Below are 19,494 nucleotides of genomic sequence, written 5' to 3' on the forward strand. Positions count from 1 at the left end.
TCAGGTTGGAAGAGACCTCTGGGATCATCGAGTCCAACCATTGCCCTGACACCACCATGTCAACTAGACCATGGCACTAAGTGCCATGTCCAGTCTTTTCTTAAACACATCCAGAGATGGTGACTCCACCACCTCCCTGGGCAGCCCCTTCCAATGTCTAATGACCCTTTCTGAGAAGAAATTCTTCCTAATGTCCAACCTGAACCTCCCCTGGCGAAGCTTGAGGCTGTGTCCTCTTGTCCTATCGCTAGTTGCCTGGGAGAAGAGGCCGACTCCCACTCCAATACAACCTCCCTTCAGGTAGTTGTAGACTGTAGTTTATCCCCTTTACATTTTCTCCCCTTACTTTGTTACGTTTTCAGTTTCAAAACAAACTGGTTTTCATGCTTAGCTTGTCTATGTGGTCAAAGGGGACTGAGAAGTACTGCCTTACACCACGAGCTTGCAAGGAACCCCGCAGCCAGCACCATTGCTCTCCACATGCTCAAACCAACTTCCCTTCCCACATGCAGCGAGATCCAGATCAGGGCACGGATGATAAATGGACTTCGGCCAGACCAGGCAGCAGAAAGAGCTCTGCTTTCTCCTCAGCAGCATATCCATTATAAATGCTGCACAGGGGAACCGACAGCCAAGACAAACCAGAGATCCTAAAAGTTGGGATGTGCTTCCCAATAAGCAGAAGCCAATCCAGAGGATGAGCCCTGCCCTCTGCTAGGTTAAAGAAAAGAAGCGGCTGGAGGTGGGCCCAGCTTTGTGCCCCTGTGGGGAAGGCAGATGGGGCAAGGCCATCTGCAGCTGGAGCAAAAAGCATCCCCTCGTGCCACAGGCTTAAAATGCTGCTTCCCTTATCTGGAAGAGGGACTGGGAAAAAAAAAAATCTCAACAGACAAGAATGTCTAAAAAAGAAAAAAAAAAAAAAGGCAAAAAAAGCTACCCTAACATGTTAACTACCACCAGGCTTTGCTCTTCTCATACTACTGAATGTTTAAATATTTCACTTGCTAGCTAACAAGCTGCTAACTGCACCTCATTTTCCTTCTCTGGACAGGGGAAGACCTAGTCTAACCTAATTTATTCCCATTTTTAAATACAGCACTGCTTCTTTATCAGATTCATGCAAGAAAAAGACAACAAAATTTTATTTTAAATTAAAATTAATAAAGACCATTTCCCAATTTTCCTCAAAAATACCAGTGGTTCATGGGCTTGTGGGCTTAGCTGAGAGATTGGGAAGGGGGCCAAGAAAAATCAGAATTTATTATACACTGGTCTAAGTTTTTAATTGAGTACACACAGGCCTTTCAGAGTGAACTTGATTTTTATTTTACCCCAAACTACTATAAGGATTGCTGTGACACAAAAAAAAGCCTGTGGCTCAATTTCCACAGCATTTCTTCATTTGTTTATAAAACTGGCAGAATACGTGAAAATCTTCCCTTGAAGGGCGCAAAGCTTGAAAAATCCCCTGTCCTGCAGCGTTACCTTTTTCAATGCAGCCTGCAACGTAAAGCAAAGGGAAAGCACTAACGAACACGGCCCTCATCAAACAGAAGCGCCGATCTGCTGTTGCGGCCTTAGCAGTATTTCTCAGAAACAAAGGCAGGCAGAGAGGAACAGAAGGTGCAACGATTTCTACCCATAGCACAGTCTGAGTTTGATGCATTAGGACCATAGAACAAATGAACGACACACATGCCGCTGCGACAAGCCCACCAGAGCCTCCGCAGCCGCCACCAAAACATGACGCCCTTCAAAGCGCCTGGCCTCAAGCTCCCGTCGCAGGTCTGCCGGGTCTCACAGACACGCAGGGAAGGAAGAAAGGGTGTTTCACTGGGACAGCCAAAGCCCGCTCCGCCCGCTCCACTCCTCCTTCCGCCCGGCTCCTCTCCTGCTGTGCTCAGTCACAAACCGCCCGTCAGAAGTGCTGAGCTGTTCCGGCCTACCTTTGGTTACCCTCCTTTAAGCTGTTCAAACACTAATAAATTACCCATTTACTTATACTACCCAGATGTTTGCCATCTAGAAAAATAGATTATTATTTGTAGAAGGTTTTGTTCCATCACAAGAATCCTGTAAATAATATATTGGGATCAGAAAGCCACTACCATGTGGCAACTTTTACATGCACCAGCATGGGGGGGGATGGCAGGGAAGAAAAGGAAAGAGAGACACTTCCTGACTGCTGGTTAGAAGTTAAGAACTTTCACAGTGAGCTTATCAAAGAATCAAGTATTCGCTAGGTTCATGCTGTTGGGATAACAAGGTTACTTAAAATAACACTACAGATGGAGAAACCTGAAAGGTTTGTTTATTAATTCGATTTCGATCTTTTATACTGATACATTATACTTTAATATAAACAAATGTACGTGTGTATATGTATAAAATATACGTGTGTATTTACATTCTAGATTAAACTATATCATATATGTGTTTATATATATAAAACAAAGTAGAACATATATTCCTTTTTTTATATATATAAATATGACATCCTAATATCTCTTTATATGTCACATTTTCCACCAAAAAACCCTCCACACTAATTTTAGTAAGCCCTACAAATACAAGCAACCTCAATCTCTACTTCTTTTACTTTTTACATACAATTTCTTAAGAATTCCAAGTACCATTTAAAGAGAACTCTGGGGCTTTAATTGAAATGGCATGAGATGCTGAACCTTTAACAACAGCGTCTTTCAAACCCTGTGTCCATTATGCACTGAAATGCCTATCAAAAAAACAAAGAAGGAAGAGGTTTTCAATATTCTCATTAAATGCTGACTTCCTCACGTGGTTCCTGTAAATGAGTTTCACTTACAGTTGTCATGAAGTTTTGTAGGGTAGACAAAACAGTGATTTGCTGGTAAATGTCTGTATATAGGGAGGGAAATAAATATTTGAGAAGTACTCAGCCCACTTTCTTCAAACATCAGGGAGAAAGACAAAGAATACAACTCAAGCAATGCAGAATTCAAGAAGGAGGAGCTTTTACAAGGAAAACTTTGATCTGGACAGCCGTCCAGTATCGCTGCAAGAAATCCAGTCTGCTTAGCAATCCCAGACAAGTTGTCACGAAATCGCATTGCAGAGTTTACTGCAAGATGACTATTGGAGTCCTACCCCTCACACATATTACTGTTGAACGATTTGATTTGGGCCTTTTACAATTTCACCTGCAAAACTGGAGAGAAGAAAGAAGAGCTTACACATACAAAGTGTTCCCAGTAGAAGCAAGGGGGGCAAAGGGGATTACTAAAGATAAGGAGCTGTTAGTTATAGATGGAGTAAGACCGAACTGCTGAAAAGAGCTCCGAAGAGGGCTGGGTTGGTTTCTTTTGTTTGTTTTGGGGTGGGTTTTGTTTTGTGTTAAGACGCATTGGTTTAGCAGGGTGATCATACTCTGTAGCAAAAGAGTCTGAGTTGAGAGAAATAGAGCAACTCTACACGGACTGACAACTCTGTTAGGTGAGACCACTATGCTATCTCTGTACACACGAAAAAGAAAAAAGTGGCAGCAAACAGTGACAGAGCCAGGAAACGACCCAACATTTAGTTTGTTAATCGCTGTATTGTCTTGTTATTTAAGTCATTATATCACCAGTCCCTCCTATTCATTAAAGCCAGTACAATAGTGACTACAAGGTCTTTGAGCACACAAACCAGGAGCCAAGGCTCAGACATACAAACAACACTGAGTACTTGGCTGAAGAGTCAGAAGATCCCAGATTACAGCATCCTTGTAATTCATTGCACATTATTCACAGAAGAAATCTGAAGCCAGGTTTCCTCTCATTTTTCCCATACTGCTACCTTGCACTCATGTTAAAAATAGCATATCTGGTCGTCCCAGTTGCAGCAAACTTAGCTGTCTACATCAAGCACAGTTTAGCAGGGTTTCACCACACTTTTACTGTACCTTTCTTGACACAGAAATACAATATCAGCTTGTGTGTGTTCAATACAGCCCCCAGCTGGTATGTTCTGCCTTTACCTGACATGCAGTTGGAAACTATTGTGGTCCTGGAGACAGCACAGATGGGAATATTTCACAGGATCTTTCCTTACTAATCATCCACTCAGGTCCTTCCAGTTGCCCCAGAGCCCTACCCTCTTGGACCAGCTTAGGAAAATCCATTCCCTTATCGGTATTTACACCCTTCAACTATTTGTAAACATGGTTATAATCCTATAAGTGGCAAGACGGTCATACTGGTCTCACAAAGGCTACTCAGAGTGAAGAAGCCCAGCATTCTGGCTGCCGTATTCTCATACGCAGCAGCCCGGGGTTTGGACTGATTTTCTAAACGTCACCACATCAAACAGATCCGGTCTTTGCTTTGAAATACTACTCAAATGCAGGCCCCAAGTGCAAGAGGCCTCCAATTAAGAGCAGAGAGCAGGGCTGAGCTCACACATTCAGATCCTTAAGGGAAATGAACACACGTGCAGTCTGTGTTCCTTCCTGCCCCAGTCATGTGCACTATGGATCTAGAGGAGAGCCCTTACATGTCTGTGCCTTGGTCTCCTTCCTATGCAGTGAGGAGAGTCACCTTTCTCTCTTGCTGCAGCTCCCTGCAAGGACAGCTTCACTAGTGCTCCAGAGCGCAGTGCTCTGCAGAAGCACCAAAGCCAAGCCAAGCCTGTCTGACAGCTTCCCATGGCTGCAAGCAACATCAGAGCCTCACAGACGAGACAGCTAGAGGACAGTTGGTCCTGAGATACACCTCTGGGTGTCATGACATTAGGGCAGACGTACCCCATCAGCGACTCTGGCCAGGCACTGAGTGGCAGCAACAAAATTCTCCTCTTCCCACTCCAGTCGTGCAAGGCTGACAGGGCTGATGCTCTCTGACCTCAGCTCGCTAAATCACAATCCCCACGGAGCATCACTCTCCTCCATGCCCAGCTATTGCAACTCCATGTGGCAAGGCAAGATTCTTAAACCTTTTCTGTTTCTCATTCTTGTCTTATGCCTTCCCCACTGACCACTGGCAGCCTCTCCTTCCAGCCATCCACTCCAACCAGCCACCCCCAGCTCCTTGCAGCCACAAGGTTTTTCCCCCTCTTCACTCAGTACACAGCACCAGAAGAAAACAGGCAGCATGAAGAGGGGCCTCCAAGGCATCAAGGCAAGGCACTGCCTCTTGCAGTGGCTCTGCTCATGGTAATACATTCCTTAAGAAAACAGAGCTTGACAATCTCTACACTGACAGGGACGGGAAAGATCTAATGTTTCTCTCGCTCTGTGTTAACCTCCCTCAACTGTTTTCTCACCCCTCCTTCTGCTCCACTTGGCATCTCAGCACCATTTCACTCTTCTGTGCACCCTTTTCCTTGTGGTGGTCACACACAGGAACTAACCCAAGCAACTGCTTTGCCAGTGCCCAGCTAAAGCTGCCCACAGACAGCAGTCAGGGCAGGCACTCCACACTGCCCTGCCACCACACCTAGCAGAAGCACCTGGGAGAAGGCAAACTCCATTTTGATGGCACATTCAGCTTTGCAAGCTTTTGCAGACAATGTACACCAGTTCTGTGTATACACTCACGACAGCTAACAAGGAACTGGTCAAAAGAAAAGAAACATATACACATATATGCACAAGAAATCACACTATTTTCTTTTTCATATGGATTCTAAGAAAGTAGAACTTGCTAAAAGCATTGAACTAGCACTGCTCTTCCTCCATCCCACCCTAAAGAGGTAATCAGCTTTCACAGAAGGTCCCAACGCTGCAGGACTGCACACAGGGTACTCCAGATTGCAGCTACTTTCATACTACTTTGGTCCCCGCACTCAGCACTATATACTGTATGTAGCCCCTATTAGTTCCCTTCTCTTGCACAGCCCAGTTAGAATACCCCACCCACCAAAAAAACCAAAAATTTGCATCAGGGCATGTAAATTTTATTAAACTACACATAGAACAGGTGCCCCTTTAAAGCATGACTCTTTTCCTCTCCGGAAGGCGCATGTAGCAGGTTCCCTAGTGTCAGGTGTAGACTCAAGTGATGAAAGAAAAATACATAAATGTTTATTAAACCTTTGTTGCCACTCACACCACCAACTTTCACACCCCAGTGCCAAGCTGTTAACGAATTCCCATGCTGTTCCAGAAGACTTTTCACAGCTCCTGTCAGAAAAGGGAAGTTTCACGAGGGCAACACTCACTGGAAAAGTCTCTGCTCTCGCCACCATCAACAAAAAACGATCACAACCAGCTGTTTGTGGAATAAATGTGTCCTGAGCAAACTGCGTGGGAATAAAGAGCTTCTTCCAGTGAGGCATGGGGCCACCTTCGTGTGTACCTCCCGATACATATTTGTCTCAAGATTATTTATGCTAAGACTTCTCAATTTACCTAATGACCAGCACTAAAAATTAGCCACGATAAGCCAAGTGACCACAAGCCAGTACGTGAGGCTCCAGGCCAGGTGGCAGCTGTGTGTGCAGGCTACAGCTCATATGCTCGGACATGGCATCACCTCCTTGGGGAGCTGTGCAGCTCTAGGCTGCTGCCCAGGCACGCAGCCTCGTGGCATGGCCCCTTTGGGCACACAGACCCCGCGGGGAGGCAACACACCACCTACCCCTCCATGCCACGTTTCCCTTCTGGCACCCAGACTTTGCCGTGCTGCTGTACAGCTGGCAAGTGTGAGGCAGGGCCCTACACGCAAGGCGCGCGCCGCCTGCTCGAGCCTCGGCAGGTCTGTGGAAGAGCCACGGCGAACTGCGGCGAAGGCGGTGTGAAATTGCACAGCAACTCTCTCTGCTGCCACAACTCCTCTCCTCCCCCACAACTAGCTCTTTTATCTGCCACTGGAGACCCCGTTCGAAAAGCAACAGGCAAAGGCAAGATGTTTCCCACTAGGTGAACATTGCTCCTCCTCTCAGAGTCATCCAAAAGAAGAGGGGAGTGAAATGAAACACTTTCCCAACTCAAAAGGTGACAATTATTACATGCTACATTACAGCTTAGACAGACTTTACAATACAAAAGCTTTGACAAGCTACATTTACTTTGTCCCTGGAGGACATGGGGACACTTACTCATGTCAGTGTTTTGCACACTGTGTTGCTCAAAGCTTTACCATTTTGAAAAATGCACCTGAGATCTTCAGCTTCTCATGCAGATCCTGCAATTCAGCTGCTCATAAAGAAGAACTAAGTGACTGTTTACCAATGTATATCACTAAATGAAATCAATCCCAAGCACTAGAACAGAAGCAGACTTTTCCTACAACCAGAATGAACAAAGTAAATAGCTTTATTTGTTTTCCTTTTTAATATCAGAAAATTGTGTTCCCAAATAAATCCTTGTATCAACAATTTAGCAGCATGCTTCTGTCAACCCTAGTTGACAGATTATAGTCCAATATTCTATAAATTTTCTCATTAAACTAAACAATCTCAGAGATCTATTAGCACGCTGTCTCTGCCTGTACCTCATCTCTCAGCTTGCAGACAGCTAGCACAGAAGCAAGATACTACAGAACATGCTGCATACTTCAGCTCCGTATCTTACAATGAGCATGACCTGCAGTATTTGCCCAGGATGTGTGACTGACCACGTAACAGATTTGTTACCTGACATACCTTTAAGGTATTTTCTGTCGTTTCTAAATATTATGCCATCTGATGTTTAGTGGAAGGTAATTACTGCCTTGAAGATAAAAATGCCAGAGTCTTTAACTAATTACAACAATTAGAGATTCAACTTTTATTTTCTAGATGAGTTATTCGAGCAACCCATCAAGCGACAGTCTAGTATTTGAACCTGCTCATTGTCAAAGCCTGTAGTTCAAAAATGCAGTGGCTGTTTCCTCCCTGCATAGTGACTAATTTCCTTCGTGAGTCAATCTGTCTCTGCTCCTTGCTATTCTCACAACAGAGAGATGCTGCAAAAGCAAGGTTCCCCCCAGTGAGATGCTCAGCCAGTGTGGATCACTGCACTGAATGGCATGCCTCCGTGGAGCAGGTTTCTTTCAAAGCCCATTCTCCTTCATAAGTGCCAAGAATCAAATCTTGGCCACCTAATGCAGTATGTTCCACATGTTAGCTCGCAACACGTTGAGCAACTGTGTTAACTGAGATGGATAGTGCTGTCAAACAGGAAGCTGGCTCACCAGGATGGAAACAGTGGGATATGCTGACCTTTTACATTCAGAAAAAAAAGCATCCCTAAAATTACATGAAATGTTTCATATTAAAAAACAAAACAACTACCTTCTCTTAGAGCTTTTATTACCATACTGTGTAAATAAACACATGTGCATAAGCTCTGCCTGTGTAAAGAACCTGAGCCTCTCTCACAGAGCAGAGGCTGACAGAGGAAATGAATCATTATCACCCTGCTTGGAAAGAAGTTTGTACAAGGAGCCTGTGCTATTAACCACTGCTTGGAACTCCTGGATTCAGCACCACTGCTGCTCCCTGTTTGTAGCTATACAAAACAACTAAAAGCAATAGATAAAATCCAAGTCCTCAGGCAAAGCTTCTATTAAACTACTCTAAATGTGCACAGGTTTTATTGATGACACGGAGATGAAACTGAAACTTACAGGCTTCTCATCCAAAAGAATAAGCACTGAAATAACCTGTTTAGTATAAAAAAGCTTCTTGAAACGCAAAGCTCATTCTGGAAAGATTTTTCCCAACCCACCACCTCCTGCCTGTCTCCCTCAAGATTAGGATTTTAGGTTTGTTTTTTTTCAAGCTGATATTTTGGGTAGACTAGATAGAGGGAAGCTTTGTTTATTTAAGATTTCTCTGCTACTGGAGAACCATCTCTAAGTGGAAGGGACTGTAGAGCTTTACAAAGGGCTTTGCAGCAATATAGTAGGTAAGTGAAAACGGAGAAATAAGCCTGCATGTTTAGCATTACCACTATTGGCCATAAAGAGAGCATGTATATCTATAACCATTGATACACAATGTATAATTTTAAAAATTAAAGATTATAATATGCTGTTCAAAATGGCCCTGACACAAAGAGGGATACTAGATACCACCTAGCTGTACACCTAGAGGTTCTACCCAGCTCTTCTGTGCTGACTTCCTCGAAGCAGCAACCTGCCTCGTGGTACAGAACAAATGTGTCATGAATATGCTGACTGATCGTTATCACCATATTTCACACTTCATCGAGACCCAGCTACTGCTTTCCAGGCAGACTAGCAAGGTAGGGCTTGTTGTACACCTAGTTTAAGATTAAGCAATCAACACAACTGATGTAACCACTTCCAAGATTTGCCACCAATTTTCTTGCTTTCTCCTTACATCAAACAACCTCAGGTGCTGCCTTCTGCCAGTGCAGAGAAAGGGGAAAAGAACTTTATTGAATACCTTGTGCCTGAGCTGCAGAACTGTGGGAATACCCCAGAGCCAGGAGCGCTGTCTCCACCAGCTGGCTAAAGAGCACATCTTTGCGAACCAGAACGAACTCAGCATGCTCTTCTCGATTATCGAATTCAAGAGCGGCGTCCGACTGCTCCACCACACAAAAGACTGGAATCATCAAACCTAGATGAAAAAAAACCAAAACAACAAAGCATCAATAGGAGAGGAACAAGAAGTGTGTCATACATCTCTGATTAAAGCTGTAAATTAAAACACCTCCTAGAAGGCTCATCTTAAGTGGAAATCTGCCTTTCTTCCCTGTGGGATAGCTTTTGTTTTCTTTCCAAGGGAAATACTGAAGTCTCATCACTTGACTCATTTAAAAACCACACTAAAAGCTCTAGAGAATACAATTCAGGAACAGAATCACAGTCAGCATGAGGACGAACAAGATTTCCTAATAAGACCTTTTCAACATTGCAGAAATTTTCTGCAGTTCCATGAATGTCCCTATTCTTTCAGATCAGAGCTTCTCCACATTCAGCCATACGAAAACCTGACACATAAATGCTGCTTCTGCTTCTCTCAGTGAACGTATGGAGAAATCAGCAGAGGCTAGTCCCATACGCAGTCCTCGCTCGGCTGGGATGGGCTTATTTGCACATTTTCAGACCATGGCCAGTCTTCTCGCTGTGCAAGGAAAACACCTTCGCATTGATTTTGCTGAAAACGACAATCTTGTGTTGGCAGCTGACGGTCATGCAGACCCAGAGAGGCCAGTGGCTGTTCTCCTGCTGCATGTATAAAGAGTGAGAACAGCTCTCTTCGAAAGAGGATAAAGGATGAGGAGGAACCACAGAAGTGGGAAACTCAGGGGGTGGTCTGGATTCAATTTTGTTCTGTTTTATTGTAAATTTACTTTTGTGGTTACAGGATCAAGTCATCTATGGTAATAAATTGTGGGGCATGAACTTAAAGGGATTCAATACAACAGACAGCAGAGAAACAAGCCAGTTCGGAGGAGATGGCCTTAGAGTACTTGAAGCACGTGCATGAAGGGAAGGTGGAATGGACAGAAAACCTACAGAACTGCACGGCCATTTCCACCACCTGCTACAGGCCAGGCTGTAGTCAGTGAGTGGCAAAGGAAAAACCGTTATGTCCAGCCACAGAAATTTCTTAACTGGTTACATACCATTTGTTAGCCCTTAGATAAACTAGGAAATATTGGGGCAGAGACAAATCTCAGCCTAAAGCAGTTCTCCAAATGTGCTATCTAAGGCTCGTAATACTGCCAGAAAGTTCACCTCTCACTCCTGTTCTTCAGAACGAAATATCACCATTTTCAGTAGATAACAGCTATGAAAAATAAGTGAGTATATTTATGAAAGGCCAGACACAAATCACTGTATTCCTGGACCAGGCACTTCTTTAAGGGAAAAAGAGAAGAAAGACACATTTCAGTTCTCCTTCTGTACAAAGTCAGTTAAGTATCTTCAAGATCTTCTACTATCAGTGGCTTCAGTATCTACAAACCAATAGTTATATATCCCTTCAGAGGAGTCACCCTGCCCTGATACAGATACAGTCACACCAGTAACACCAGTAACAACTGCTAAGGGACTTAAATCCTCCTTGTCTTGAATTTGCAGAGACTAATTTACTTTAAAATGTATTTTAGATACACAATTCTCACTTAATGACATATCTGGCATGGGGTGGGCTCCCAATCTTACATTCTAACTGCAGGCCAGCAGCAGCAGCAGCTACAAGCCACGATATCCACTTGATGTGTTTTAGTTCTTTGTTTTAAAATGCATCCTGAAGTAACGTGTAAGTAGGTTACAGCATCACATTGATGCTGCTCCCTCTTCACTGCTTCATTCTGGGATAAACTGATACATTTTGCAAGTTCAAGCAGTCAAATTCTAACACATAGCGTTAAAAAAAAAATTGTGGAAAAAAAAAATCTCTAGGTGCTTTCCCAGGTGCAAAGCTGATCCTGTTCCTCTGAAATCAATGACAAAATTTCTATTCCTATCAAAGGTTAAAAACTGAATTCTATTTGTCCATAAATCATTTAACTAGTTAAAATGAAATTTAACCTCCGTAAGCAACAAACTTCCCCTCCTGTCGAACATACAGTCTGTCATAGCACTTTTGATGGGACTATTAATGTCTTAACAAAAGATTCAGATACTTGGCCAAATGCTGAGGCTGTGATATTGGCTGTGTAAATTACATCTTGGCAAGACAGAAAAAGTAGGTGAATGAAACCTGATAAGAGGGATGCCACAGCGTCTTTTATCCTCCTGCTGGATGCTTTCCTTGTCACGTAACAGTCTTTCCACCTTTTCAGCACAGAAGTTGCACCTAATTCTCCACACTTGCTTACTGTCTCAGTACAAATAGGATCTCAAATGCTAGAACTGACGCTGTATGTAACACCACTTTATGGATGGCATGAGGGACCCACAGGACTCTTGCCCATGATGACTTTCCCACCCCTTCCTGCTGCCCAGGCTTGCAGGGACCCTGCTACAGAAACAGCTTTTGCAAAAACATCTCTGAACTCAGTGACCCAGCATAACTGATGATAAGCTGCCATTACTACCTTAAAAACAGAGAGCAAAGGGCAGGTTACCACATCTGCCATTGCTAACCCATTCTCATGCCTCTCACTATAGTGTCTGGAATCTTAATACCAATCCTATTTTACTAAAAACCAACAGTAATCCAACTTATTTCCAAGTAAATCTCACTCCAAGGAAGTTCCATCTGCTTTGCCCTCTATTTCGCATTGGAGAGTTAAGCTATAATGTCTCCAATGGATTTATTGCCTCAAACTTCTCTGTTTCCCGATGTTATCTGAAAATAAATTAACATACTTTCAATATGTTGGAATCAAGAGAAAAAACATCTGCAGCCAAAAGTCAGCATGCTCTTTACACACTGATACACACCACGTCTTGCTCCTAGATGCATATATTACACCTCCAGCTCACTACAGAAGAGCAATGCAAGTTAGTCACTGCTCATTGCCATTCCAGTTGAAGAACTCAGAGCAATACTCAGAGAGCAGGAGGCCAAGCATCCATAATGAAGTCTCGCATGCAGTGCTACAGCAATGCAAGCCACCCTTCCTCATAAATCCTGGAACTCCTCAGCTCTTTCCCTAATGCCTGATGAGGCACAACTGCTGTCATCCTCCCTCTCCCATGCACAGGCACAAAGAAGGCTGAGGTCCCTTCCACACCGAACTTCCCTGCATTCGCTCTCCCAGCTTTAGAGAGACGCTGCAGTGAACGATGCTGTACAGCTCACGGTAGATGAGCAGCACTGATTTTCACACACAGAGAAAACAAGGGGTGATCTGAGGGCTAAAAAGGAAACAGTTTGTTTCCTTAAAGGATGAACACAATGCTGGAATGCACACAAAACACTAATAGCGATCACAAATTATACACAAGACTTTTTCTCCTTGATGTTAATTCACTGAACTGACTTATAAGCAGCTCTTTCGTGCTTCTCGCAGAGCTTTGACCCCATATAGATAGCATCTGCACAAAATGTTAGGAGAGCATAAAACAAGATCTATGTAAAGGCTTTTATAAGGACATCCATACACAGCAAGAATTCCTTCTAATCCATGGAAGAGAACAGAGAAAAACTGCTCCCACTATTACTCAGAAGAACAGAACCGTTAGCTGGGATGGGTACCTTTGCCTAACATAGTATTTTTCTAAAAAATCAGAGATGGGATTTAAGCTCTGCTGTTGCTTTCACGGAAAAGCTGCAATGCACAGAGAAGACTTTGTAAACATAGTTGCATTTTTTTGCTGAGACTCTTCTAAGGGGCAGAGAAATTAAGAAGAAATTAAATATGTGTCAGAGAGACCTGTGTCCAAATGCACATTTTCTCCTCCTTGCCCATTTTAATCTATAGTTTCATTTCACCAGGGAGCAATCCATTCTTAAAAATGACGGAAAGAAACAGGTATTTCATTCAAGAAGTGAAAACTCTGAACATTCTGCTGCATAAAACATTCATTTGTACAAAAAACCTGAAGCCAGTTAAAAGTATTAACAACCTGCAGTCACACAGCTCCCTGGAAAACTTTTTCAGTTGTAAGACTTGCAAGTAAGAGCTGTAAATTTCTGATGATCAACTAGAAGGACAAAACAGAGCAGATATTAAGAAGTCCTGCACTGTTTCTTTTGTTCATTTGCAAATGATACTTTGTCCAACGCGCGCTTTAGAGCAAGTAATAAACGTGACACTATCAGCACTGAACTTCTATGCATTGTCCACACCCACATAACCATCATCAGCTTGGCACCTACAGCGAAAAAGAAAAGGGTACAGAAAGCTGAGGAGGAGCTTAAACTATTTCAGCTACCCACCTCTCCAGCCATTAAATAGGGAGCAGCGCTTGCATGTCCTAAGCAGGATAATATGAAGATCAACCAATAAGAAGAGGCACCAATAAAATTCGTGTCTTTTTAGATTAAAATCTGTTTCCAACAGCACAAGTTTTGAGGCTCGTCTAGGTGTTATTTAATTTAATCTAATTTGAACAATTTCCAAACATCGGCTTGATTAATTTCAACAGCATGGTGTTATGGAAAGATTTACTGTACAGGGGTTGTCTAGCAGGGGATTAATAAAGAAGCCAGTTCTTAGCCCTGAGTAACATGAGGTTTTAAGACTTCCCAGATTTCTAGTGGGAATACTTCACAGCACAAGCATGTTTTCTTCTGGGAGTAAAACCCACCAAAATTATTAAAAACTGAGATCAAATGGTGGTGTCAAACCCAAAGGAAATCATTCTACAGTGGGGAGATTTTTATCAAATGAAGAAAGTGGAAAATAAAGTTTTTGTTGTTGCTGTTATGCTTTGGGTTTTTACGTTTTGTTTGTTGATTGTTTTGGTTTTTTTAACCAGAACACAGACACAAATGCAGAGTAATCTCCCTCAAAGACAAAGCAAATATCTATGGTTGAGAGTTCAGAAATCAGGACTTTTTCTTGAAAATTCATAAACTACTGAAAACTGTTCATTACTGTATGCAGAAAATATTTTCCCTAGCAGAGACTGTATCATGGGTCATTGTCTAAGCTAGTCTTTCCAATACAGGGACAAAAAAAAAAAAAAAAGAAAAAAGGAATCTAGGTAACAGCAAGAGCAGAATCCCCAAGTGTTTATTCCCACGCACACCTCAAAACACTGAATTACGAGCCACTTCAGTTGGACTCCTAAGATGAGACCCTTACCCTGTGCCAGAGACTAGGAAGCTCGATTAGCAAAGCATGGGTTGGCTTGAGGACATTATCTAGATCAAGATTACGTATATTTAACAACAAAGCATGCTTCCACAACTGGCAATAACCACAGGACACAATCAAACTGTAAGCATTTCCTAAACCTAATCTGCTTCTGCTTTTTCTTTAGGTGAGAGCCCTTTATCCAGCAAAGGCAACGACAGGAAAGCAGTCCATTTATGTATTTCTCTTTGCGCTGCAATACAGCTGACGTTACATACACCAATTTGGTATTTAACTCTCTTTCCCTTTCTTTTAAACAAATTTAAAAAATGAACCTAAATTGATAAAACTGTTTTAAAAGGCAGAAATCAGCATCCTCGCGGCACCGGAGAGGTTTGCCAGTTCTCCTCACATCCTGCAGCTCTAATCGAAAAGGCAGAAACCAGTAAGTTTGACAGCTATTCCGTTACTCAGTGAACTTCTGTACCAAAGATGCCCATCCTACACCCTAGTGCAACATAAAACCTTAATTTATATTCTGAAAAACTTACCACCACCACCAAGAGGAAAAAAAAGAAAGGAAAAAAACAAAGTGACGCTTCAAAGCTTCGGCATGCCACTTCTTCAGAACAGTGTAAACTGCAAATTCTCTATTCAAGACTCAACTAGCTGAACAAACACAGAATCACTTCGGCTGGAAAAGACCTTTAAGATCACATATAACAAGAGAAGATAAATTCATAATGAGAAAAGATCAACTGCATTCCAAAATGGTTTTTTCTAAGAGTAAGGACACCAAAGTGTATTTGAAAAAAAAAAAAAACAAAACCAAAAAAACAAACAGTTTTTCGTTCTGATCTCAACCCCACTTTCCTTTAAATCACAGTGTAGCTGTAGCTGGTGCTGATGTGAGATCTTCCCCAGAAAATCCTGCAGAGTCCAGCTGAGGGCTGCAGATACAGGATACACAATGACGGGCTGAACAGGCACAACCGTACCATTTCCACAGCGCCATACGTACACGACTGTTCACAGTTCACACTCAAGAAAAATCAGGCTTGAAGCAGATCCCAGGTTCAGCCCTCGGCTGTGCAGTTCAGTGATGAGGTGGAAGAGACAGAGCTCACGCATTTCAGCAAGGGTTAGTCACATCCATTAAGGCTCACTTTCAAGCTGCTCCATAAATTATAACTATAATTAAATCGGACAGAATATAAGCTGTTGGCACTTAACTTATTTACAATAAATGCTTGGTTTGGGCAAATGGACTGTGTTTCAGCCTTTTACATATCAAGCACCAGCTTACAACAGTCTCATTATGAGGCTGAGAATTCTTCCACTGTAAATCTTTTTTACTAGGGACTGGAGGAATGACTTTGCAGTTGTTTGTCACTAACCACTCAGAACCCCGTGAAGAAAGCTGTGTGTGCACACTGACAGGAGGCCAGCGGGAAATCTCAGTGTCAAATACAGGAGACTGTATCAGGATCTTTGCAACCATATGATCCTATGCAAAACAAAAGCACCAAGCACCTCACTACAGCACAAGGTTTTGTTGTTAAAAACAAGGACCTTACTTTCTGCTAATCCTCTGCTCCACAATGTGTTCTAGACAAAACGCGAGATATCTTTTGCTTAGAACCAGTAATGTGATGCTGTTAAACTCCTGCTCCTCACGGGTTTATAAGCCTGTTGCAAATAATTCGTTCCAAGATGCAATTTGGTAAAGAAGAGTTCAGTCCACAGATGATTTTAATATGATGTTTGCCAAAGAAACACAATCATGCTAAATAACATTACACTGTAGAATTTTTCTTCTTAGGAGGGCCAGAGGAAGTAAAACTAAGGACAATATCTTTCTCCTCCTCCTCAGTTATTTTTTCTGGCTTTACATATTCAATAAATCTGTAGGCAGGAAATGCATTTCTACATATTATATTTTAGCCAATAGTGAATGCAAACCACAAGATACTATTTACATCCTTCTTCAGCTTCCAGTCCTTTCTGTGGCTTCAGTTTCCCAACCATCACAACTATCCCAGATCTCAGGAAATTTTATAAAGTCACTAATGTCTCTGCAGATGTCCCCTACTTCTGACAGCTTAACCAGCCAAAGAATCCTTCTTCGAGCTGAAATAACAGCTTTACTGTTTAATACGAAATATTCCAGGCCACTATCCCACCACAGAAACATATTACGAAATTCATAACTTGATTTGATAATACTTGAGTTTCTCAGAAAATGGTATAAAAGAAAAGCAGTATTCAGAGCATGTGCTGAGATGAACAAGAACTGTGAAATGAAGAGGGATATGAAGCATTTACCTCTAGCGCAGTCTCTCCTGCTGCGTGGCTGGGACAGAAGCGTTACTCACGGGAGATGAGGCCTTCTGTTAGTCAAAGAGGATCGGCTGCTTCTGGTAACCAACCCGCTTTGCTAAACTAGTTGCGCTAACTCAGCCTAAACTTCAAATCTGTCACACTGGCTGGGTTCAAAGGGCACGAAAGAGAGCAGCGGCCGGGGCTCTGTGCCACCGGGTTAGCCCAGGGACGGCGGCCCACAGGGCAGCCAGGAGGCAGCAATTAAACAGGGGAATAAAGCACCCCCAGCTCTGCAACTAAACGAGTGAAAAGTGAGCGTCATGAAAACCCAGACCTCAAAATATGGTTTTAAGGGAGCCTGAGTCAGAAGGCGGCACCAGCAGCTGCTCCCGTTGTGCCAGGGGAAAGCTCTGCAGCCGCTGCCCGCCAGCCCCGCGCACCCGTACCAGCGCCACGCACCCAGCCAGGGCCTGTCCAGTTCACAGCGAAAGGCAAAGGGGAAGACACTATAGCTACATTTTTCCTAAATAAAACAGCTCAGTTGTTTCAACTTGTTTCCCAGTTAAAAAAAAAAACAAGAAAAAACACCCCACAGCAGTACTTTACCATATGAACTAATGGAAAATATACTCGTTTCACTCAAAACCAGCGAAGGAAGCGCTTTTAAATTAAACTGGCATTTTTTAAAAAAATCATCTTAAGCTATTAATTTCCTATAAGTTTCAGGTTTTGGCTTCTGTAACTTAAAAACAAGTTTAGGGTTCGGGAGGGTTTTTTGATTTGGGGGACTGCTTTCTGTTGTTTTTCTCTCAGCTACGTAACAAAACTCGCCTAAGGGGCTAAGACTCTCTACACCAAGTCCACCCAGAATTAATTTTAATGACCAACATTTTTAAACCCTGAAAACTGGAACCACTAATAAGCCCTTAACTTCAATGGTGCTAGCAGATGCCACCATATTATGTAATTTTTAAAGCAAAAAAACATCTTCTAGCAAAAGCATTTTAATGAAGGTTCTATTAACTAGTCTCCTGGTACTGGGATAAGTCCCCTGGAATGTAACAGAAAAGCTTTCGTAGCTGGTTTGAGGTTTTATTTCTGGAGAAGAGCTGTGTACCACACTTGGGCCTGTTTTGGGATCTCCACTGGGACCCACCAGCAAGCTCTTTTCTCCTTCGTGTCCATTCCTCTGTGAACCACCCCCTGGCAAGAAAAAGAAGAAACCGTATCACTCCTCCTTCATGTTACCAGATAAATAGCTGACAGAGTCTAATGTAACTACTGCACCTACATCTCTGTCTTCAAGCCCACTTGCAGGCTCCAGCTGTAAGACAAGCTGAAGGGATCTGTAATCGTTGCCTCCTTCCCTCATGTCCTTTAGATACTGGCAGCATTAGAAAACCTCATTTCTAAGTGACAACATCAACAGATACGGCAGAACTGGTTATGGGCAAAAGTCACAAGTATGCATGCAATAGGAAAACCACACTAAATAACCAACTCAGAATAAATGTCATCAAACTCAACGGTTACTGATGGAGCCCTTCATCCTGCTATGCTTTCAGCAAGGGTTCAGCTACTGATACGGCAACATCATTACTAGATGGCATTTTTCTGGTATAAGGGGACCACAGAAATTTTCATCAGATCTTCAGCGGGAAAATGAATGGAGAACTACAACCAAGAAAGAGAAGGAGCTGCTCCATCATTCCCTCCTCTAGAGAGCAGCTAACTTCCCCCTCTGTCTCCCTTTTCACCAGTCAATATGCAGAGAGTTTCCAGACAGCCTTCACCCACGGCGCATTATGGGTCAGGAACTGGCATCTGGAGCTTGGTCTTTACTTATAACTTCAGTCTTCCACACCCCACGCCCCTGCAGACAGCAAGCAACTTCTGAGTGGCATTCTCTTGTATTCCTTCTATTTCAAGGACAGAAGACCGAGAGCTGTGGGGGAAGCACTCCACAACTTCACAAAGACAAGATCACACGTTTGACAACTATTCATTTGAACACTATTATTTTAGGAACATTTACTCTTATCAGCCAGCAGGTCACATTAATCTAACAGTTTTTAATAACTGCCACATCTTTATCAAACAAGTCATGAGGAACAAGAGTTAACAGCTACCTCCTCCTTCTCAGGTATGGACAGGACACTTACTTTGTTCAGCCCGTTAGCGATATTTTGGGGAGAGAGTGGAAAGACCCTACCTACAGGCTGACCTACTGTGTGTGGGTTCACTTGTTAAGAGTCAGCAATCCGTGCTTTTGGGGTTCAACAGGCTGAATTGCTACAACATTGTGTACACAGAGCTACACCGGAGAATCAGATACTTCTGCTAGTGCAAACGCATGTGCTCACTTAGAGGTGTTAGCCAAAGAAAGCAGATTACATCTGCTCTCCAAAGGCTGAACTGGCTCCCGGTTCACTTCCGGATGCCATTCCAAAGTTGATTTATAAAGCTGTATGGTACGCGGTTAGAGCCAAGGCTACCGTAGAGAGGATCTCTCTTTCCGCGTGTGGAACGGCAGAAAGGACACCTCTGCTTAGAGCTCGAGG

General features: G+C 43.0%; 1 protein-coding gene across 1 annotated transcript in view; it reads right to left on the reverse strand.

The window, feature by feature from the left end:
- Positions 1-19,494, reverse strand: part of SATB2 (SATB homeobox 2) — a 132,720-nt gene that overhangs the window by 99,788 nt on the left and 13,438 nt on the right. Inside the window, exon 3 of the mRNA XM_068407894.1 lies at positions 9,352-9,528. Within this exon, the coding sequence (XP_068263995.1) occupies positions 9,352-9,528 (177 nt within the window). The remainder of the gene's footprint in view (positions 1-9,351; positions 9,529-19,494) is intronic.

This window comes from Nyctibius grandis, chromosome 9, assembly GCF_013368605.1.
Source record: "Nyctibius grandis isolate bNycGra1 chromosome 9, bNycGra1.pri, whole genome shotgun sequence".
Lineage (NCBI taxonomy): Eukaryota > Metazoa > Chordata > Aves > Nyctibiiformes > Nyctibiidae > Nyctibius > Nyctibius grandis.